This window comes from Ranitomeya variabilis, chromosome 3 (assembly GCF_051348905.1).
Source record: "Ranitomeya variabilis isolate aRanVar5 chromosome 3, aRanVar5.hap1, whole genome shotgun sequence".
NCBI classification, from domain to species: Eukaryota; Metazoa; Chordata; class Amphibia; order Anura; family Dendrobatidae; genus Ranitomeya; species Ranitomeya variabilis.
This window is the reverse complement of record NC_135234.1, coordinates 385,251,821-385,275,437: the sequence shown is the minus strand read 5'-3', so window position 1 is coordinate 385,275,437 and position 23,617 is coordinate 385,251,821. Positions and strand designations below refer to the sequence as shown.

The following is a 23,617-nucleotide window of genomic DNA, read 5'->3' as shown; positions in this document are numbered from 1 at the left end:
AAATATACGAAATATGAATTTCATTACTGCTCTAAAAGATAGGAAATCCGAAGATAATTAGAACATAATTTGGCCAATTCATGCATGCCCAGCAGCCAAGGCAAGGCAATTTCTTTGCTGGGACCTATCCTAATATGAATCCCCTTCTGGGCTGATAGCCTACATTTATATGGTGTGGAACGTCTGCCCACTTAGCTGCACCTTGAGGTAGACACAGGAACATGTGGGGTTAAAATCTCTGAGTTAGTTTATTGTATCATAAACCAAAAACTCAAAATGGTAACAGAAAAATAGCCTGTCTGGCTCAAAAGAAAATAAACAGTTCATAAACAGTCCTGCCCAGTTTTTCTGGGACCACTCAAATGGCAGCTCTCACAGGAACTTCAGTATAGAGACTTCCTGCCTCCACAAAACATGGACAGAGGAAAAAAAACTGGCTGGACACTTATTTCCCCAGCCACGCCATTGACGTGGAGATATGATGAGTAGGCGTCTCGCTCATCTCTTACCTACTCACCTAAAAACCCACCCATAACATGGTCGCTTAACTCCTTCAGCACACAGCATGCTGAAAAGCAACTTATGGGTTTCTAGATCACAGAGGACACCTTAATGGTCATATCAGAATTATATCATACCAGTGAGTACTGCCTGCTGTAGTTTAGATCTAATAGACAGTCAGCCTCCAACTTCAGCTGCTGGGTCTGAAGTTGGCTAAAATGCAAGCAGATGCAGCAATCAATAGTGACTGCAGAATCTAAGGTGTTTGACAGAGGAAGGTGCTCCGTCTTTCAGCTCACCTACCCTACCCCAATACAATTATCAATTAATGACTGGTTATCATGGCAGTTTAGGGCTTAATAAAAGCCTGGAGTGATTAGTGATGAGGCATATTGGGATTTAAATTTGAATTAAATGTAATAAAGTTACATTAATAATATACCCATGATTTCCCCCCCCCCAAAAAAAAATGTAGTCAATAATATTTTTCTTGTTTGGTTTGCAATAAATAATGTGTATGTTTGTGATTATGCATCCATAATCCAAAAAATAATAACAAAGGAAGATTAATTGTTTAGACAGAGTTAGCGTAGTTGCAGACAGTCAGTAAACGCTGCGGGTTGGATGCTGCGTACTTGTGCAGCGTCAAACCTGCAGCGTCCAGATGATACAGCATACTGGATGGGATTTCAAGAAATCCCATGCCCACTATGTGCCCATAGACGCCCGCGGATCACCCGTGGAGACGGACATGTGGCGCGTCTCTCCAGACCGCAGCATGTAAATTTCTCTTGAGGAAGCACGAGTCTCCGCAAGATAAATGTCACCCGTAACATGTATTGGACGCTGTGTATCAGTGAACGCATGTGGATCTACCTGCGTTCAATAGCCAGTAGCTCTTTGGACACAGCGGACTTGTGTTGCGTCCAAAGTGCTGCCAATTCCTGATCATCTGCTCATACAGTACCCTTAAAGGCAATATGTCATCTTATTCATGCTGCCTGAACCATGGGAAGCACAAATCAGAGTTTGACTGCTTTATTGCAGCCATGTATATTTTACTCAGAAACCCTGCGGCGTTTCAGAGAAAGAATGCTTAGATATGCCACTAATGGACTATGGATATTGGATGACTAGTCCAATTCAACTCCCTAGTGACTTCTTCCCACCCAGATCTTAGTGACTAATAGGTCTCTCCCTATCATTGGGAAAAAGGGCAAGGAGAAGCTGCTGAACTGCTGAAGACCTGTCTCAGACTAGTCTTCCGAGACACATAATCGCCAGTCAACTTTTCCAATGTTGTAGCGTTTCAAAGCAAAACATACATAGCTGCAATGATGCAACCATTCTCTGATTCCTACTGCCTCAGGTTCGCGCTCCATTAATCAGGTGACAAGTTGCCTTTTAAGAAAAATTAATCAATAAGTTATATGTATCCCAAAATGGTGACACTGATAAATACAACTCATTAAGCCCTCATACAGCTACATCAATAGGGGAATATAATGGTTCTTAACTGATTCAAGGCCCACACTGATTTCAAGGGGTTAAACAAATATGTATTCCATCTTGGCTTGACTTATCCAATTGGAAGATACATCATAGCAATAATGCAATTTTGAGAATACAATATCTTAGAAAATGGTCACAAGTAGGTGAAAGCAATGAAACAGAGGAAGCATTTGGAAAGGATTGCCAGACTGCTTGCAACGACTTGCTTTGAATTATATGGTGCTCAACATGATTTCCCCTTCAGATAACCTGTTGTTCTGTTTCACCACAGTGTGATTAGAGAAGGTGCCAAATTCATCATTCCTGTGGAAATTGTATATTTTGAGATTAAAAAGTGTTAATATAAATGACATGTTATTTGTACTCACTCAATAATGGCTGATGTGATTAACCTCCATTTCATTTCCTAGACCTTATTATACAAGCAAGTTAATGTATTTCTGTGCGCAGAGACAATCGCACTGTAACCCTTAACTCGCAGTGCCTCAGCGGGTGGCTTACATGTAGAATGATGCCGGCCAGGCATGTTCTTACACAAAGGGCATTCTTCTCACTGGAGTCACGCCATGGAGTCATGCACCCTGGGTCTGTAACATATCATATGTATTTGTAGAACATACATTCTTTTTTATTACTCTGGAAGGGCACAATGGGTTTTTAAGGATCTTCTTCTATACTATCTTATCCAGGAAAGGGAAATCTGATGGATCACAAAGAAGTGATCAATGATCTGTAAGAAATGGATGGCAGACATATGTCCAACCTGAAATCTATGGAATCATAGCTGCACCAAAAACTGCATCCCAAAAATTGAGATCCAGCAGTAACACAAATTCTGCATACACTGTGTGCAGAATTATTAGGCAAGTTGTATGTTTGAGGATTATTTGTATTATTGATCAACAACGATGTTCTCAATAAACCCAAAAGACTCATAAATATCAAAGCTTAATATTTTTGGAAGTTGGAGAGGTTTTTTTTTTAGATTTGGCTCTTAGGAGGATATCTGTTTGTGCAGGTAACTATTACTGTGCAGAATTATTAGGCAACTTAATAAAAACCAAATATATTCCCATCTCACTTGTTTATTTTCACCAGGTAAACCAATATAACAGCACAAAATTTAGAAATAAACATTTCTGACATGCAAAAACAAAAAATTAGTGACCAATATAGCCTCCTTTCTTTATGATGACTAGTGTTGAGCATTCCGATACCGCAAGTATCGGGTATCGGCCGATACTTGCGGTATCGGAATTCCGATACCGAGTTCCGATATTTTTGTGATATCGGAAATCAGAATCGGAAGTTCCCAGTCTATGGTTCCCAGGGTCTGGAGGAGAGGAGACTCTCCTTCAGGCCCTGGGATCCATATTCATGTAAAAAATAAAGAATTAAAATAAAAAATATGGATATACTCACCCCTCCGGCGGCCCCTGGACCTTACTGATGTTAACCGGCAGCCTCCGTTCCTAAGAATGAGGAGTTTAGGACCTGCGATGACGTCGCGGCTTGTGATTGGTCGCGTGAGCGGTCACATGAGCGGTCACGCAACCAATCACAAGCCGCAACGTCAGCTGCGACGTCATCTAAGGTCCTAAACTCCTCATTCTTAGGAACGGAGGCTGCCGGTTAACAGCGGTAAGGTCCGGGGGCTGCCGGACGGGTGAGTATATCCATATTTTTAATTTTAACTCTTTATTTTTTACATGAATATGGATCCCAGGGCCTGAAGGAGAGTTTCCTCTCCTTCAGACCCTGGGAACCATTCAGGATACCTTCCGATACTTGAGTCCCATTGACTTGTATTGGTATCGGGTATCGGTATCGGCGATATCCGATATTTTTCGGGTATCGGCCGATACTATCTGATACCGATACTTTCAAGTATTGGAAGGTATCGCTCAACACTAATGATGACACTTAACAGCCTTCCATCCATAGATTCTGTCAGTTGCTTGATCTGTTTACGATCAACATTGCGTGCAGCAGCCACCACAGCCTCCCAGACACTGTTCCAAGAGGTGTACTGTTTTCCCTCCCTGTAGATCTCACATTTTATGAGGGACCACAGGATCTCTATGGGTTCAGATCAGGTGAACAAGGGGGCCATGTCATTATTTTTTCTTCTTTGAGACCTTTACTGGCCAGCCACGCTGTGGAGTAGTCGGAGGCATGTGATGGAGCATTGTCCTGCATGAAAATCATGTTTTTCTTGAACGATACAGACTTCTTCCTGTACCACTGCTTGAAGAAGTTGTCTTCCAGAAACTGGCAGTAGGTCAGGGAGTTGAGCTTCACTCCATCCTCAACCCAAAAAGGTCCCACAAGTTCATCGTTGATGATACCAGCCCATACCAGTACCCCACCTCCACCTTGCTGGTGTCGGAGTGGAGCTCTCTGCCCTTTACTGATCCGGCCTCTGGCCCATCCATCTGGCCCATCAAGAGTCACTCTCATTTCATCAGTCCATAAAACCTTTGAAAAGTCAGCCTTAAGATATTTCTTGGAGCAGTCTTGATGTTTTATCTTATGTTTCTTGTTCAAAGGTGGTCGTTTTTCAGCCTTCCTTACCTTGGCCATATCCCTGAGTATCGCACACCTTGTGCTTTTTGTTACTCCAGTAAAGTTGCAGCTCTGAAATATGGCAAAACTGGTGGCAAATGGCATCTTGGCAGCTTCACGCTTAATTCTCCTCAACTAATGGGCAGTTATTTTGCGCCTTTTTTGCCCAACACACTTCTTGCGACCCTGTTGGCTATTTGCCATGAAACGCTTGATTGTTCGGTGATCACGCTTCAAAAGTTTGGCAATTTCAAGACTGCTGCATCCCTCTGCAAGACGTCTCACAATTTTGGACTTTTCAGAGCCCGTCAAATCTCTCTTCTGACCCATTTTACCAAAGGAAAGGAAGTTGCCTAATAATTAAGCACACCTTATATAGGGTTTTGATGTCATTAGACAACACCCCTCCTCATTAAAGAGATGCACATGACCTGATATACTTAATTGGTAGCTGTCTCTCAAGCCTGAACAGCTTGGAGTAGGACAACATGTCTAAAAAGTCTCATGTGATCAAAATACAACTTGCCTAATAATTCTGCACACAGTGTATGACGTCACCGTGAAAGAACATATTGTCCCCAATTCATTATTTGCAATTTTTTTAAGCTCACTTTCCATTTTTCTCTTGTATCAGTTTCCATTTTTGGAGCCAAATCCATCAAAATGTCACACACAATTCATGAAATTGGCGCAGAGCAAAAAATGTGCTTTCTTTCTGTCTTGAACTGTTTTTGAAAATTTTGGCACCAAATGTCAGAAAAATTGCTTCAAAATGTAGGCATACTCTAAATAACAGTGGGGGGAACTGGAGCGAAATTGCACCAAATCTTGCAACTTTGTAAAAAAAGTCACAATTGATGAATCAGAATTAGTGATGAGCGAATACACTCGTTACTTGAGATTTCCCGAGCATGCTCGGGGGTCCTCCGAGTATTTTTTAGTACTCGGAGATTTAGGTTTTTTTGCCGCAGCTGAACGATTTACATCTGTTAGCCAGCATAAGTACATGTGGGGGTTGCCTGGTTGCTAGGGAATCCCCACATGTAGTCAAGCTGGCTAACAGATGTAAATCATTCAGCTGCGGCAAGAAAAACTAAATCTCTGAGCACTAAAAAATACTCGGAGGACCCCCCAGCATGCTCGAGAAATCTCGAGTAACGAGTATATTCACTCATCACTAATCAGGATAAACCATCTGGAATTGCTTGACTCCCCCCACAGAAAATAAGAAAGAAAGAAAAAAGACCAGCACATAAAAAATAGACTTAAAAAAAGGCAAAAATAGAATGATGAATTCGGTGAAAATTAATGAAAAATGGCGCAAAAGGCACAAAGCTAGACAAAAAAGCAAATGCAAAGACAATGATGAATCAGGGCCTACAGTAAATATCTAGAACCAGTCATAAAGTCTAGATTAATAGTATGAATGAATCACAAATAACTGTCTACTAGAGATGCAAATTAATTTCCAGGTCCAGCAGCCACATCGCCCGGCATGACGTCATATGCATCACTCCACAGCAATGACAAATGGTTAGGCCAGCTAGTCAAAAGAGGAGCTGGGAATGCCGTCAGGTAGAAGGAATTTCATAGGGGTCCTGTTTGATGGCTACACATTACTGATGTGACCCCTGGACCAGGTTCTTTAAATTGATTTGCGCCAGCTTTACTATCTAGCTAGTAGTGATGATTTCTGGTCTACCCATTATTCCATAAACTGGGCTAGCAATGTATTCAGGTGACTACTTGGCTTTCGAAAACACACATGCAGACATTAAAATACTTGTGACGTAGAGGCTCATATGCGTTAGGTGAAATGGAAAAACCAGCTAGGTGTGATTAATAGGTGGGAGTCGAACAAAGGCAGCATTAGTATCGAAGGAGGGAAGAAGATTATAGGCCGAAAGCTGTATAATATCTGCTGGACATTTGAGACCTTCACACTTCACCTCCAGACTGTTCACTACTTGTAGATTTACACGACTTAACAATTAACCTGTAAACATGAAATACAAAGGACAGCAATATCATTTCTATAGTATGCAGAGGATAGATATGAGGTTGGTGAACTTGAAAGCCAGAAGAACACATTTGGTAGTCACAGATAAGGAATATTAACAAAATCATATGCATCCAAAATATGAGAAAAAGTAATATTAATATGGTCACAAAAGCCTCCTGACATGATGATCATTGAAAGATATGACATTTTATCTTGGAGCAACAACAGCAGCTTTGATGTTTGACTATAATTATAATTCCCGTCTCTACCGCAAAAGCAGAAAACTACGAACATTCATCTTCTTTCATTTAGCTTCTGTATCTGTATTCATAATTTAATATCACAATCTGTCCGTACAACAGAATTACAGAGCCCATTATCTTGTACAAACAGTTACAAAGGATACCAGAAATATCATCCTACCTGCTGTGCGTGTGGCTTTATTAATCTGCTCCGTAATTCACCACGTGATGTGTGTGGTTGCATATAGTATATGAGTTTTCTTATGTTCAGTTGAATTGAAAAATACAGTCAACTACAATTTCCAATTGAGTTCATAAAAAGTATGCGTTTACCAGTTAAATGTATGTCAAAAGTACACTTCAAAATTAATTTCCACAAAAAAATGATCTATAATATGAAATACCGTCTTTATGAACACAGAAATGTACACACAGTGCTATGGATTGGCAATGTGTCGTTTCTGGTGAATGCCAAATTGTCCAGGGTTTGTGGACTAACTGGCTCACACAATCCACATCTAGGCCTATGAGAAATACCTCATTCTTTACACTTCTGGAAGTTCTTAGACAGTGAATGCTGCCATCAGTCTGAGTGTAGGAGGAACTCTTTGGTAAAGGAGGCCAGGAAGCATTGAACGTGGCTGGTATACATCACCACTCGTCTATGGCTGTCTTCTGCTTCAGGAACTGCCAACATATTGAAGCTGATGCCTTAGCATTAACTAACCTACAACGCAATGTAAGTTTTAAAGGGAAACTGTCACCAGGCTACTAGACCCCAAACTAAAGGCATGTGTAAAGGCCATTTAGTGCGTATTAAAGCCATATATTACTGGTAGAAATTTGTTTAAAAAATTGTAGAGAAATCTAGCCTTGAAATTTTAATTGCAAGCACAGGGGGAGGACATTGTATCTCCACTTCTCCTGCCTCTCTCCATATTCCCCGCCCATCGCCAACTTCCGGTATTTTACTGACAGGTCACTCATCTCTCAGTGACCTTCTACACCTAGAGCCGTCTTATCAGAGTGGATGGTGCCTGCACAGAACGATAGTCTGGCTCCTGCAACATCATAAGGAGCTTTCTGAGCATGCACTACCCCCTCTGATAAGACAACCCTGGGCTATAACAACAGCCAGTGGCGTACTGCCCATAGCTGCATGACCATGCCGCTGCTATGGAACCACTCAGTCAAGATAACGGGCGGGAGTGAGAGGGGCCTGATGTCAAGCAGCAATGGGCCCTTCTCACTCTCACCCATAATCTTTCTGATACCCAGAGCCGGGGAGAGAGCGGTGCGCAGAGTGCAGGAATTGAAAAAGGGGGAGTGTCAGGCAGGGAGAGAGGCTGCTGGCCAATGAATGCTTTCCCCACCAGACTGGTGAGAGCGCTCACTGGCTGCTGCATGGCACTTTCCAATGGTGAATATTCATCTGCAGTCAGGAAGCCCAGGCCGCACAGCACACTGGGGACAATAGTGGGGGAAGAGCAGGACTTACAGTGGGTCTTCTTCTCCCTCCACTGTTCAATTCCCAGCAGCATTTCCTTGCAGAGAAGAAGTCAGGCTCACTGCATGGGACAGCACTGCAATAGGGAGCTGAAATTAGTCCTCTCTAATGTGTCCCCATCCCCCACAGTGGGTTCTGCAGCCCGTATGTATGTGTGATTGTGTATGTTTTTATGTATCGGTGTTTGTGTTCATGTATATCTACGTGTGTTTGTATATGTGTGTATTTATGTGTGTGCATGTGTGCACAGTATATGTGTAGGTAAATGTGTGTATATATATGTACAGTATGTGTGTGCATGTATGGTATACGTGTGTGTATCTATGTGTATGTCTGTATGTATGTACAGTATATGTGTATGTAAATGTGTGTATATATGTACAGTATATGTATATGTACATGTATGGTTTACGTGTGTGTATCTATGTGTATGTCTGTATGTATGTACGGTATATGTGTATGTAAATGTGTGTATATATGTACAGTATATGTATATGTACATGTATGGTTTATGTGTGTGTATCTATGTGTATGTCTGTATGTATGTACGGTATATGTGTATGTAAATGTGTGCATGTATGTATGTACGGTATATGTGTATGTATATGTGTGTGTATGTATGGTATATGTGTATCTGTGTGGGTATGTACCACATGTACGATATAAATGTATGTATATGTGTGCCTGTGAACGTATGCACAATATATGTGTATCATATGAGTGTGTTTGTGTGTATGTACAGTATATGTGTATGTATATGTGTGTATGTGTTTGTATGTATGGTATATGTGTATGTATGTATGTATGTACGTGTGAACATATTTGTTTTTGGTTCATGTATGATTCTGTAAATGTAAAGAATAGGAGAATCAACCAGGCTCTTTAAATGGTTATTCACCAAATAATAAAGTTAGCCTCGATCCATCGGATTGTGGATAACTTGCTGGTCACTGGGGATTTAAACTTTGGGCCCCCCAGAGATCCTGAGAACAGGGCTCTGCAGTCTCGTCCTGAATAGAGCAGAGTTGTGCATGCTCTGGCTCTGCTCTCTCCATTATCTATAGAGCTTCTGAGCACTTTGCGCTCAGCTATTTCCAACAGTTCCATAGACAATGAATAGAGCAGATACCAGATGATACACATACCAGACATATAATGTAATATAATGTATATATGGTCGGGCTTTGCCAGTTCCAGCAGTAATCATGTAACCAAAGAGGATGCGCTTTGAAGCTTGCTGTCATGTGCCAACTAGAGCCGAAGCCACGTCTGCAGTATTCTATTCACTGACATAACTGACCCTAGTTGTCACTTGATTGCAAGTATGGCTGCGCTGGGACCAACAGGACCGATTTGTAATGGATTTATGTTCACATAACTGCAAGTATGACTGCGGAACCGATTCCTAACGGATATATATATATATATATATATATATATATATATATATATATATGTATATATATATATACATATACATATGGTATATTTATCTCCATCTCAGTGAAAGTGAAAAATGCAAATAAATATACAGATTTACCTCTCTTGACCAGGTATCACCTCGCTACTAACCAAAATCTCTCAATGTCTGTCCGCTATTTCATCCTTCCTCTCCGCTAGATTTCTAAAACTCTATTAAAGTAAACGGCTGCTCTTTTTCCCCAGACCCACAAGCTCGCTGCCTTGGGGTAATCCTTGATCTCTCCATCAAACCACATAACCAAGCCCTTTCCACTTCCTGCCGACTTCAACTCAAAAATATTTCCCAGATCCGTTCATTCCTCAACAGAGAATCTGCAAAAACCCTAGTCCATGCACTAATCACCTCCCGCCTTGACTACTGCAACCTCCTGCTCTGTGGCCTCCTCTCTAACACTCTCGTACCCCTCCAATGAATTCTAAACTCTGCTGCCTGAATAATCCATTAACACACCTGCTATTCCCCGGCCTCCCACCTCTGTCAATCCCTTAACTGGCTCCCCATTACCCAGAGACCCAAGATAAAAGAGTAATCTCTCCTCCTGTACCAGTCATGAGGTGTATTACTTAAGATTATTGTACTTGTTTCTATTATGTATATACCTTTTCACATATTTCTATTTATGCCCCTGATGATGTCTGCTTAGAAGCTCGGCAAGGGAGGCAGGTCACTGAAAGAAGAGTGACATCTCATTTAAAGACCAGAGGCGGGCAGCGGGTGGGAAATAGTGAGAGATGCAGGAGACCTAAACAATACAGTATTGCATCCCTGCACATGTAATTAAAACTTCAAAGCAGCTTTCTGTACAATATTCAAACAAAATATAACAAGCACTGTATGGATGTAATCAACATTAAAGGGCCTTTACACACATGCTAAGGGTCCAATATACTGATGACAGGTTCCCTTTAATGCCACACATAGCTCAGTATGCCCCCTGAAGAAGGTGTGACAACCGAAACGCGCGTCGGGGAGGGCGCACGGAGCCCGGGAACATCACACCAGTTATCTTACTAAGAGGTAATTGATATCTTAGATTTCTACTAAAACCTTTGGGACAATGCCTCTCAAGATAACATATATATTCGCATGATCCCTTATTATACACAAGATGTGTTCTATGTCTCTAACTATAATAGGCAGTATATATATGTTTGCTATTTGCACACACTCTTGGTATTTATGGGGAGTACTAGCCCTTTGTTGGCTTATTGATTAATGCGGGTGTTGTTTGTCCCTGGCTCCGTGCGCCCCTAGTATGCCTACACGCCTATGCGATGTCTGTGCACACCATGCGGCACTGTACCTCACCTGTTCTCTGTAATGTTATGCATTTTTGGTGTATTTTCTAATTTTAATAATTAATAAAGGTAATTTATATATATTGCTTTATATGGACTTATAGGTCGTTTCTTTTGGGTCCTTGTGACCCACTTTCTTGCTATGATAATATATACCGTATATTTTTTTAGAGGTATGGGGGACCCAAATAGAACTTTTGCTATGGTGATTTCTATTTACGCCCCTGATGATGTCTGCTCAGAAGCTCGGCAAGGGAGGCAGGTCACTGAGAGAAGAGTGACATCTCATTTAAAAACCAGAGGCGGGCAGTGGGTGGGAAATAGTGAGAGATGCAGGAGACCTAAAAAATACAGTATTGCATCCCCTTGAGGAAGTGGCATGGCAGTGCCACGAAACGCGCGTCGGGGTCATTTTTTCGGCGGGATTCTCCTCCTCTGTCTCCCCCCTGTATTGGTAAGTTGACCCTTCACACATGTTGTGGTTGTAGGGATTATTTACTACTGTGAGGGTACTGTCACACAGTGCAATTTTGATCGCTACGACGGCACGATTCGTGACGTCGCAGCGTCGTATGATTATCGCTCCAGCGCCGTAGACTGCGGTCACACGTTGCAATCACGGCGCTGGAGCGATGCTGAAGTCCCCGGGTAACCAGGGTAAACATCGGGTTACTAAGCGCAGGGCCGCGCTTAGTAACCCAATGTTTACCCTGGTTACCAGCGTAAACGTAAAAAAAAACAAACAGTACATACTTACATTCCGGTGTCTGTCCCCCGGCGTTCTGCTTCTCTCCACTGTGTCAGCGCCATAGCCGGAAAGCGCAGCGGTGACGTCAGACGTCACCGCTGTGCTCGCTTTCCGGCTGGCAGGCGCTCACAGTGCAGAGAAGCTGAGACGCCGGAGGACAGACACCGGAATGTGAGTATGTACTGTTTGTTTTTTTTACGTTTACGCTGGTAACCAGGGTAAACATCGGGTTACTAAGCGCGGCCCTGCGCTTAGTTACCCGATGTTTACCCTGGTTACAAGCGAACACATCGCTGGATCGCTGTCACACACAACGATCCAGCGATGTCAGCGGGTGATCAAGCGACGAAAGAAAGTTCCATACGATCTGCTACGACGTACGATTCTCAGCAGGGTCCCTGATCACTGCTGCGTGTCAGACACAGCGATATCGTATGGATATCGCTAGAACGTCACGAATCGTACCGTCGTAGCGATGAAAATGGCACTGTGTGACAGTACCCTTACTTGAGTCTAGTCTATTTGACTGGATTACTGGACACATTGTTTACGGATTAGCTTACCTTGTTTCAATTATTTAGCACATGGGGTCTCTTTTTATTCCCTTTGTGCAGCAACTGTTTAATATGGGGATTACAGAGGGGTGGTACTTTCCCTTTTGTTATTGATTGGAATTACGTGCACCTACTGTATTACTGATGCTTGCTTTTAATGTTTATATCAATAAAGATCATGTTTATATAAACCTTTACCATATGCTCCGTGTTCTCCTGTTTTCATGAGTATTGCATCCCTGCACATGTAATTAAAACTTCAAAGCAGCTTTCTGTACAATATTCAAACAAAATATAACAAGCACTGTATGGATGTAATCAGCATTAAAGGGCCTTTACACACATGCTAAGGGTCCAATATACTGATGACAGGTTCCCTTTAATGCCACACATAGCTCATACAATGTAGACTAGAGTGCAGAGCTGCACACGGATGCAGTCATGGCTAGAATATGATGACTTGATTGAACTGATAATTCACTTGTTCATGTTATCACAGTCATGGACCCAGTATTGTCTGTGACAATGGGCTAAAAGTTTAATTATTCAGCATTTACTTCTACATAGAAGTCCATGAGACATCCTTTCAGTTGTTAAAAACCCTCCAGGTTGGCTCAGTTAGTAATAGTCAATATGGCAAAAGCTATAGCTTCCTTTTACAGTTATATTTACTATAGACTTACGAAATAATGTACATTAACACTGAATTGCTCACAATATTATTTCATGCATTACAAATAAACTTAAATTGACATACCATAAGGTATTGGACGGGGATATGCCTCGTTGTTGCTTCCAGGAAGTAGTTGTGTAACGCAGCAGTCTGTATTATGTCCTGCAGGAACAATAGAATTGGAGGCTGTGTCGTTTTGTCCACGGGCTGCAGTTTCAGGACAAGTGCAACCGGTCTGTGTCAATCCACAACGTACACCCCAGTCTCGAGCTCGCAAGCACTCCTCGAACCATCGGCACAGTACACCACAGGCAAACTGGCTAGAGTTATCATGGTTTACTAAGAGAACCTCTACAAAACGGAAACTCAAGATAGAGTCTGGGAGTAACTGAATGGATAGGGGTTGTTCAGACAAGCAGATCCGCAGAAAGTTTTTATCAAAGTGAGAGAATGTAAATGGTGATCCAGGGATGCAAAGTTCATGAGCTTCTTCTGCTCCTTCCTCAGGGTGGTTACAAGTGTGGTTGGGAAGATAATGATCCAAAGGTTGCACCATGGGGGATAAATGAGAGCACACTTGCTCCTCGTGTGTGAACTTCAGGTGCAGTGTGTATTTTGTTGGGTCTGGGTTTTCCAGGGTCCAGGAGCAGCCAGGGGAGAAAACAGGAAATAGGTCCTTAAGAGAAAAGGCTCCGTAGAGAACTCCAGAGGCCAAAGCCGAGCATGTGCTCGGTGTGGGGTTAGACCCCCAAGAGCACAAGACAAGAGACGATATCACAGATAGTAAGAGGGGACAAGCAGTGTTCATCCTATGACATGGGCCCTAAAAAAAAGACAGACATAAGTTTAGAGATATTACATTCACACAGTTCAAACAATATAAGTATTCTAAATATTCACAATAGATAACAATAGATTCAGAAGTTAACATGTCATTCATTATTAACTTGAGTTTTCTGTAACAAGCTGGAGTTACACCTTTAGGCTCATGGACTCCAAAGCAAATTCCCCACCAGATATCCCAAATATCATGCGCAATAAGTTCACATTGCCTATAACTGAGATCTACAAAGGGGTGCTGATGTACAGATGGCCTAACGAAAGAAAATAATACATGTTTTCTAAGTAATACTGTTTAATTTACATTTAATGCATCGATCAATACAGCATCAATTACCATCTTATTTGTAGTAAATTTTTATCCTCATGATGATTTTTTGAGTTTCTGAAAGAGACAATAATCAGATGGGACCAAATCAGGAGAATAGGGTGGATGATCAACAATTACAAGGCCCATTTTACTGAGTGCTTGCAGGGCAATAGGAGACTTATAGGCGGACGCATTATCCTGCACAAACAAGACGCCTTGCGAAAGTTTTGCTGAAGTTCCAATCTTCACCTGACATGCGTAACTCTTCTTAATCACAATTTCAAAGTGACAGAACCTTTTCTGCTACAACTTAGCACGTGCACTTGTCAAAGTTAGTACCTGTTTCCATAGCAACAGATTTACTTTTTTCTGCTAGAAATATTCAAGGCCAATACCGCCTCATACATATATAATGTACACATAGAATACTAGTAGAATAACATAAATATATCAGAATAATAGAGGTCAAGCTTAATACACCACATAATTATTGTGAAGGAAATATATAATTGTAAGGTAGAATATAATGTCAGTAGAACAACTGGGTAAGGCTACATTCATATATTAACATCTGACTGCTCTTATTGCAGTAAATTGGAATCACAGTGGGGTCTCCTAGAAGCATGATATCGGTGTAACATTGCAGCTACACAGAGCTAGCAGCTGGCATGTAGAATATTTCCTATTGTCAGTATAGGAAGCCACAGAACATTCAAAAAGCCACAGCTTAGCTTGTTGTCTATTCACAAACAGCATCTTTTAAAAGGGCCAATCCGGCTTATCCTGAGCCTATGGTTAGGACTGTAAAAAGCTTAGTGGCACTAAGAGAAAGGGTTCACATGTGAGAGTTGACTAAGGGCTTATGAGCTCCATAATCCACTTCTCCTTCCCTCAAGGAAACAGATAACTGCAGATGGAAACGTTTAGTTATTTCTCCCTATTTATTTTATAACTATTTTGCATATTGGTATGTCGTTTTATTTGTATTTTTTTTATATATTTATTGTAAGCACTGCACATTTTTATGTTAGAGCTTTAAATCTTTAATAAGTTTGACCCATGTATGCTCTAATAGAATCTGCAGACCTTCAGAGAGTGTGTGACTTTTTGGTTGCCTGACTGTAACATATGTGTTTGACGAGTGGTGGCAGTGTCTTAAGAAATTATGGTGTGCTGAGTGGATCGGGGTGTGATTCACGCTCACTTTATAGCCTAAAACAGAGGTTGAGAGCTGGATTGAGTGAGAGGAGATAAGTTAACCATTGCAGCCGCATGTCACTTGCTGAGAAGTGTGTACATGAAAATTATTAATTCCAAAATTTCTTTTCACCTTTATTAGGGAGAGTTACTGAAAGATTTTTTCTTATCTTTGTTATCGTTTTGTGTCTATTAGGTGACATACCATAGAGGGTGCCACTTACTCTACACTCCTCCTAAGGACTCATTCAGACGTCCATGTTGCACATACTGTAAGTGTTGCATCCATTTTCTTCACTGATAGAACCTATTATAATCTATAGTCTATGCTGTTGTTCACATGTCCATGCTTTTTCATGAACCGTGTATCCAGGCAAAACTCACCTAGACATGTCGTTTTTTTCTGGAAGCATGGATGAAAAAGGCAAATGCAAATCTATGATTCAATGAAAAATTTGTCTCTGTGCCACCCATGTACTGTCCGTGTTTAACATGGCAAAATATAATTTATTTATGTATTTGTCAGTGAAAACAATTATGAAAATTCTGGAGAGTTGGCAGGAAAATCTCTTTGTAAAATACAGTTTTTTGCTGGGTTTTTCCCCATTCAATGAAAGAATTGACATGCTGCAGATTTTGCTCCAAAACTGAAAGGGAAAAATAAGCATCGTGTGCATGAGATTTCAGATATCTCATTCACTTTGCTGAATAAGGCAACCGCTGCGTTTAGCCATGGAAAAAATGCAACGTGTGAACATATCTATACTGCATTGAAGTTCTGCATATATTGCCATGTTTGCTATATAGTAATTGTGCTGAACTTTTGCCTTTTAAACGGTTAATCCTAAAATAGAAAGTTATCCCCTATAGTAAGTTATCTATAGGACAGAAGATAATTCAGAGATCGTGGATGGTTTTGCCAGTTCTAGTCTATATTGTGTTACATCAGAACTTTTTGGAGTTTTAAATCATTGTCTTGCTGCATTACCCCAATATTCTTCAACCCCTTTTGAGAAAGCTGGACCGCGAAACGCGCATCAAGGTGCTGCTGGCGCCAGGTGGGGTAGCCATCCGTGCACATATGGGTAAGCATGCAAAATGACCAATATAATTGGGAGTGATCTGCAGGGGTACTGCGATTGGCACCCATCCACTTTGCTGGAAACTTCTGCCATTTGGGTGATATTGAGTTACTCTGGCCATTTAGGGGCAGCTTACTCAGGATGCAGTTAGCTTCTCCTGCCTGAACCAGCATACCTTCATGTCTCCTCCATATCTCCTCACTGTATTGGTTATGTTATTTGTTATTTATTGATTGGTTTCTATTTTTTGTATTAATAAAATCTTTTTTATGATTATCATGTTTTGTAGGATTTTCGTATTCCGCTGATATGTTTTGTTTTATATTGTGTTACATCAGAAATTTTTGGAGATTTAAATCATTGTCTTGCTGCATTACCCCAATATTCTTCAACTCTCCAGCCAAATAAGCTTATAAAATGTGAGGTTTCCTTAATAATATCATATTGTCGAGGTTTTGAGGAAACAAAGCATCCACACACCATGGGTCAACCAGTCTACTGTGAAACACTGCATTTGCTTTGCACCAGCCAGACCAGAATGATCTTTTGCCATCTCTCTTCTATAATGGTGCCTGACGTGAAAGCAGAAGCTCGAGAGTCATACACTTTCTTGGATGTTTTGTGAATTACTTAATAAGTTGTCACTGCAGTAAGCCGCTGGTCACTCCTGGGAATATTCACCACAGTTACAAGTCTCCTTCATTGAGGGATAACAGCTTTCACGTGTTTTTTTTAAATCCTTCCCGTTACTTTGAAACCGTTTTCAGATGATAAAAACAACTATTTTCTCATTTCTCTTGGATTCAAAATTAGCAGTTAAGGAACAAAAATCTATTGAGATGTCTAAATTACAGCATTTTAGCCAAGAAAAGAAATGTAAGAGTTACTCTTGTAGATAATGTATTATAACTACTAAAGGTAGTGTTACCAAGACTGATCTTTACATGTTCTTATGGGTAATGCGGATGTTGCACAAAATTTCCTGAAATAATTGTCTAATTTTAAACTTTGTTTAAAAAGTCAAAAACAATTAAAATGGGGTAATCCTAAAAACTACAGTATAATGACTGTAATAAAGACCCTCTTTAGAGGACATTTTGCTGCTTTAAGGGGAACCTGTCAATTTGCAGGTTGATAACGTTATGAAAGTGCCTGACCCCAGTACTGAAAGTGCAGCACCAGGCGGCTTTCAGTCATGAAGGCATGCCCAGAGCAATTATATAGCACTGAGAGTGCCAGCACTGACAGCTCATTCAGCAGCGCATCAGTGCAGTGCCAGCTATCAGTCATTGGGAAGTGTGGTTATAGTCACCGCTCTCAGTGCTGTGAGCAGTGACTGTAATTCCCTAAGAGTGCCTGCATGACTGAAAGCCGGCAGGTCCCAGGAAAAATAATGGTTATTTTTTCCCAGGTGCCATACTTTCAGTACTGCAGTCAAGCGCCTTAATAACTTGAATATGCAGATTTACACCTGTATCTGCTGGTTAATAAAATTTTTTGGGCATGACAGGTTCCATTTGTGCTGCTGCCGACTTTCTACTGTTTCTGTTCATTATTACTCAAACTTGCAAGGAAGCAGAGATTGTAATGGCCCTGCGATTTTGCCAGTGAAGCAGTGGTTTCTTTGCAAGGCTAGGTGGAAAAGTGGAAAGACCACAGTAAAACAGGGCTTAAAGCTGAAGCATGACTGCTATGTGTGAATGCAGCTTTAAGAAAAAAAAACTTCCATAGATGTCAACAAACAGTTCTCGTACATGCTTAGTGGCATCTTTAGAATTCGATCTGCTTCACTGATTTCATACAAAGCCATTAAAATCTATGAGAAGTGGAACATCTGGAAAGGGCATCAGAATGCTGCCCAGAAACAAAACGGGAGCACAAAATAAGCAGGGTTTTCCTGGAACAGGACAATATCCAGGCTGTAAAATGATTTACTACATTTTTTTCCCAGGTGTCAAAGATAAAGTGGGGGAAATAAGTATTTGATCCCTTGCTGATTTTGTAAGTTTGCCCACTGACAAAGACATGTCTATAATTTTAAGGGTAGGTTAATTTTTTATCCCCTTCATGACCTTGGGATTTTCCATTTTTCCATGTTCGTTTTTCACTCCCCTCCTTCCCAGAGCCATAACTTTATTTTTCCCTCAATATGGCCATGTGAGGGCTTATTTTTGTGCAAAACAAGTTGTACTTTTGAACGACAACATTAATTTTAGCATATCGTGTACTAGAAAACGGGAAAAAAATTCCAAGTGCGGTGAAATTGCAAAAAACGTGCAATCCCACACTTGTTTTTTGTTTGGCTTTTTTACTAGGTTCACTAAATGCTAAAACTGACCTGCCATTATGATTCTCCAGGTCATTACGAGTTCATAAAAAATTTACAACTAGCACACTCCAACAGCTGTGAAGCAAGAGGGGTAATTTAATATACATACAGTAGTCACAAACGTTTCAGTCTGCAAAGGACCTTCATCAGTGTGCTAAATATAGCGAGAGTGGTATATATGGTGGTAGAACCCCAGTAAGGATTATTTAATTTGCATCAAGTCTGAGAATACAATGGGTTAACTAAAGGATATACTGAGAGCAGTGTTGTGCGGCAGGTCAGTCCAGCCAGTGGGAGAGAGAGAGGCGTGCGAAGTACTCTCGCTATATTTAGCACACTGATGAAGGTCCTTTGCAGATTGAAACATTTGTGACTACTGTATGTATATTAAATTACCCCTCTTGCATCACAGCTGTTGGAGTGTGCTAGTTGTAAATTTTTCACGTATTAAGGTTTGGGAACCTATATCTATGCACCTCCTGTTCTAGGCTGTGCTGAACATTTTCTAAATTATACTATTACGAGTTCATAAACACCTAACATGTCTAGGTTCTCTTTTATCTAAGTGGTGAAAAAAAATTCCAAACTTTCCTAAAAAAAAAAATTGCGCCATTTTCCGATACCCGAAGCGTCTCCATTTTTCATGATCTGGGGTCAATTGAGGGCTTATTTTTTGCGTGCCGAGCTGGCGTTTTTAATGATACCATTTTGGTGCAGATGCGTTCTTTTGATCGCCCCTTATTGCATTGTAATGCAATGTCGCGGCGACCAGAAAAACGTAATTCTGGTGTTTAAAATTTTTTTCTCGCTACGCCATTCAGCGATCCACCTGCTTTATTTATTTATCCATCTGCTTTACTTACCACCTTCTATTGCCCTGATTGATCCATGGGGATGCTACCTTGGAAGCCTGTTATACCTTGCCAGGTAGTATAGGTTACTCTACAGTGTGGTCATTTGTAGCCACTTAGGGATCTTTTCATCACGGTTCCTTAGGTAGCCTGGCGGGTGGCACTGTGGCTTGATCATATTACTGGTCTAGGCTATATCTATTTTTTGCTATGTCTTTGCAAATTTTAAATGTTTTTAACTTTGGTATGTAGTGTTTCAGCATTGTGGTTTAATAAAATTGATATATATTTTTTGGTAAAATCATTGTCTTGGTGATCCCTTTTGCTTGCTTGCTACCCCTTTTTCTTTTGTTTATTATTCAGCGATCAGGTTAATCCTTTTTTTATTGATAGATCGGGCAACTCTGAACGCGGTGATACCAAATATGTGTAGGTTTGATTTTTTTTATTGATTTATTTTGAATGGGGCGAAAGGGGGGTGATTTAAACTTTTATATATTTTTTAATTTTTTTCACTTTTTTCATCTTTTTTTTTTACTTTTGCCATGCTTCAATAGCCTACATGGGAGGCTAGAAGCTGGCATAACTCGATCGGCTCTGCTACATAGCAGCAATCATCAGATCGCTGCTATGTAGCTTAATAACAGGCTTGCTATGAGCGCTGACCACAGGGTGGCACTCACAGCTAGCCGGGATCAGTAACCATAGAGATCGCAAGGACCTCTATGGTTACCCTTCTGATGCATCGCTGACCCCCGATCATGTGACGGGGTCGGTGATGCGCTAATTTCCGGCCGGATGCGCCGGTTAAATGCTGCTGTCAGCGTTTGACAGTGGCATTTAACTAGTTAATAGCGGCGGGTGAATCGTGATTTCACCCGCCGCTATTGCGGGCACATGTCAGCTGTTCACAACAGCTGACATGTCCCGGCTTTGATGCGGGCTCACCGCTGGAGCCCTGCATCAAAGCGGGGGATCTGACCTCGGACGTACTATCCCGTCCGAGGTCAGAAAGGGGTTAATATTGAGAGATAGAATATAAAAAATAAAATCCAGAAAATCACATTGTATAAATTATATAAATTTATTTGCATTTTGCAGTGAGAAAGAAGTATTTGATCCCCTACCAACCATTAATAGTTCTTGCTCTTACAGACCAGTTAGATGCTCCTAATCAACTCATTACCTGCATTAAAGACAGCGGTCTTACATAGTCACCTTTATAAAAGACTCCTATCCACAGACTCAAACAGTTAGACTCTGACTTCTACAACAGGGTGGGGAACCTCAGGCCCCAGGGCCATTTACGGCCCTCAATGAGCTTTCATCAGGGCCCCGAGCAGATTCTCAGGGACCACATTCTTGGGCAAGGAGGAGCATTTTGATTGCCACAAGCTCTTTAATTTCTTCTTGCTCTATTAGCACACACAGTGTTCACTACTGAACACTGAAGGGAATGCAATGAAAGATTACGTCCTGAAACCAGTGCTAGAGTCAGGATGTACTTTGTGCGCGGAGTTTGTACAGCCCCGAAGGAAGGTATAAATATCCAAATGGCCATTGGCAGAAAAAAGATTCCCCACCCCTGCTCTACAACATGGGCAAGACCAAAGAGCTTTAAAGGATGTCAGGTACTAAATCATAGCAAATAGAAAATGGCTGCACTCAATTTTATTGTGCTAAGGCAAGGAAATGTGCAATACATGAAATGTGAACAGCATAATGGCTTGTGAAATTTATGAAAAAACACATGAGATTCTTAGCACAAGATTTGGAGAAAAATTGTGAGCCCATCCACCAAACGTCAAGGTAATCTCAAAACGGATGGGTAACTAACCTGTCTGCCTAGTGTGAACACTTATCTTTTTGCTATGTAAGACTTTTTGGTTATGCACCAGTTCAGACTGGATGGCTGTTCAGTCAGTTTTTCTATAGGTACTAAATCATAGACCTGCACAAAGCTGGAATGGGCTACAAAACCATACGTAAGATGCTGGGTGAGAAAGAGACAACTGTTGGTGCAATAGTAAGAAAATGGAAGAAATATAAAATGACTGTCAATCGACATCAATCTGGGGCACCATGCAAAATCTCACCTCGTGACCCATAAATGGTGCAATATTTTTCCATAAAGTGAATCAGCAACTGCATCTCTATTTGTAGGATATTTTAAGTCCAACCCAGATCTACCAGTGAATGCCCCCAAAACAGCCCGAATGTCCACTTGCATGTAAATATACATAAATCCCACCCACACTGTGACCCATATTGCAGGATAATATTGCAAAAAATGTGAGGAGTGGAAGGTATGACACACATATTAAAGCTTTTTCTGAATGTACTAGATATGATATCTAGTTTACTATTACTTATGGTGTTTATCTTAATCAACATTTTCCTCTACAATCAGAGGCTTAGAGGCCTCTAAATGTGAGCAGGCTCAGGGACAAGTAATGGGATGTTAGATACTTAGACTTATTATACCTGTGTGCAAATTCATTCAGCCTACTTTTTATAACTGTAGTCACATGAGGTGAACTGATTAACCATCTTAAAATATATTTTAATGCAACACTCCAATTATTACAATTGTAAAAAATATAGTGAAATGGAAATCTTAATTTCTGACATCCACTGCTCCTTAGAGAGATTTGAGAGATAAAAAATGTAAAAGCAAAAAGCAATATATATTCAAGAAGAGGCAATAACATGGATGGACAAAATAAGTTTTAAAGACTCCTTCTATTCTCCACATAATCAGATCATGACAATTGAAGGATTGCCTAGTAACTGACAAGTATAGGGCCTTGCATCCAACATTAGCAAACCTTTTTTCTCTTGTCTACCCTTTCTTCTAATTTAATTCATTTTCACAAAAAATGATGATATATCCAACGTTCAATTACCTGAACCCCCACAATTCTCCACAGACCCCTAAGAATATAGGGCAGAAAGCTCAAACATAGTTCTTCGATTATGATGAAAACTGGAAAGATAATGAGCGCAATAGGGTCTTATCTGGGAAAGTAAAGCAGAGAATATGCTCGCCTTCAAAGTTTGTGAAAGGCACAACCCCTGTAATCACCGGAGAAACTGGCTGCTGCAGATCCACAGAGATACTTGACTGATGTGGTCCTTACAGAGTCAAGAACTAAATTAGCATGTGCAACTGGAGAAAGTGGAGATAAACCTGCGCTGCCAAAATTAAAAAATGCAGTGAAAAAAAACCGTGAAGGTATAAATGTGTTTTTGTACTTGTCTGTTAATGAATTTCAAAGCACACCTGCTTCTTCATCAGGACAAACCACAGAAGTCGACTTTTATGGTTTGTCCCGATGAAGAAGCAATTTTGCTTCGAAATGAATTGACAGACAAATAAAAACCCCCATTGCACATGCTAATTTAGTTCTTGACTCTGTAAGGATCCGATGACTCAAGTTGTTCTGTTGTGACTCTAGGCACCAGTGACATGGATTCCACTGGGTGTGTGTGATGTTATTCCCTTCAGATACTTCCCGCTGGGGCTGTCTATTTTCAGGTCACACAGGAACCCTAGTTGTAAAGAAATAGCATGGAAGGATTCAGTCCATTTTATGAAAATATATTCAACTTTTTCTTTCCATCTGTCCATCTCTGACAACAGTCCACATGCGCCAGCCTGGCAGTTCAGTATTTCTTCACGAAGACTCTCAGCTTCGGTCTACACGTTGCCTCTTCAGCCTAACTTTGATTGTGCTATCTAAGGGGTACCCACAAGCCACAGTTGTAACCACTGAAGTTGAGCTCTCCTTCTGACTGCTTCACTTCCCAAGTTCCAGGATGTTTTAGCCATATTAGGATGTAGACTGTCACTTTATTCACTACTGTTAATATCTCCTCCTAGCACTCATACCCATTGTGTGGCCTTGCTTGTCACACTCCCA

The 23,617-nt window shown here is 40.9% G+C and overlaps 1 protein-coding gene and 1 long non-coding RNA gene across 11 annotated transcripts in view; one reads left to right on the top strand and one right to left on the bottom strand.

The window, feature by feature from the left end:
* Positions 1 to 23,617, bottom strand: part of ADGRB2 (adhesion G protein-coupled receptor B2) — a 666,055-nt gene that overhangs the window by 325,901 nt on the left and 316,537 nt on the right. For all 10 annotated transcript variants that reach the window (XM_077296045.1, XM_077296046.1, XM_077296050.1 and 7 more), the window contains exon 2: positions 13,170 to 13,908. In XM_077296045.1, coding sequence (XP_077152160.1) covers positions 13,170 to 13,893 — 724 coding nt within the window. In that variant the 5' untranslated portion in view covers positions 13,894 to 13,908. The remainder of the gene's footprint in view (positions 1 to 13,169; positions 13,909 to 23,617) is intronic.
* Positions 15,657 to 23,617, top strand: part of LOC143818259 (uncharacterized) — a 29,001-nt gene continuing 21,040 nt past the window's right edge. The window contains exon 1 of the long non-coding RNA XR_013224422.1: positions 15,657 to 15,704. This is a non-coding gene — a long non-coding RNA (uncharacterized LOC143818259). The remainder of the gene's footprint in view (positions 15,705 to 23,617) is intronic.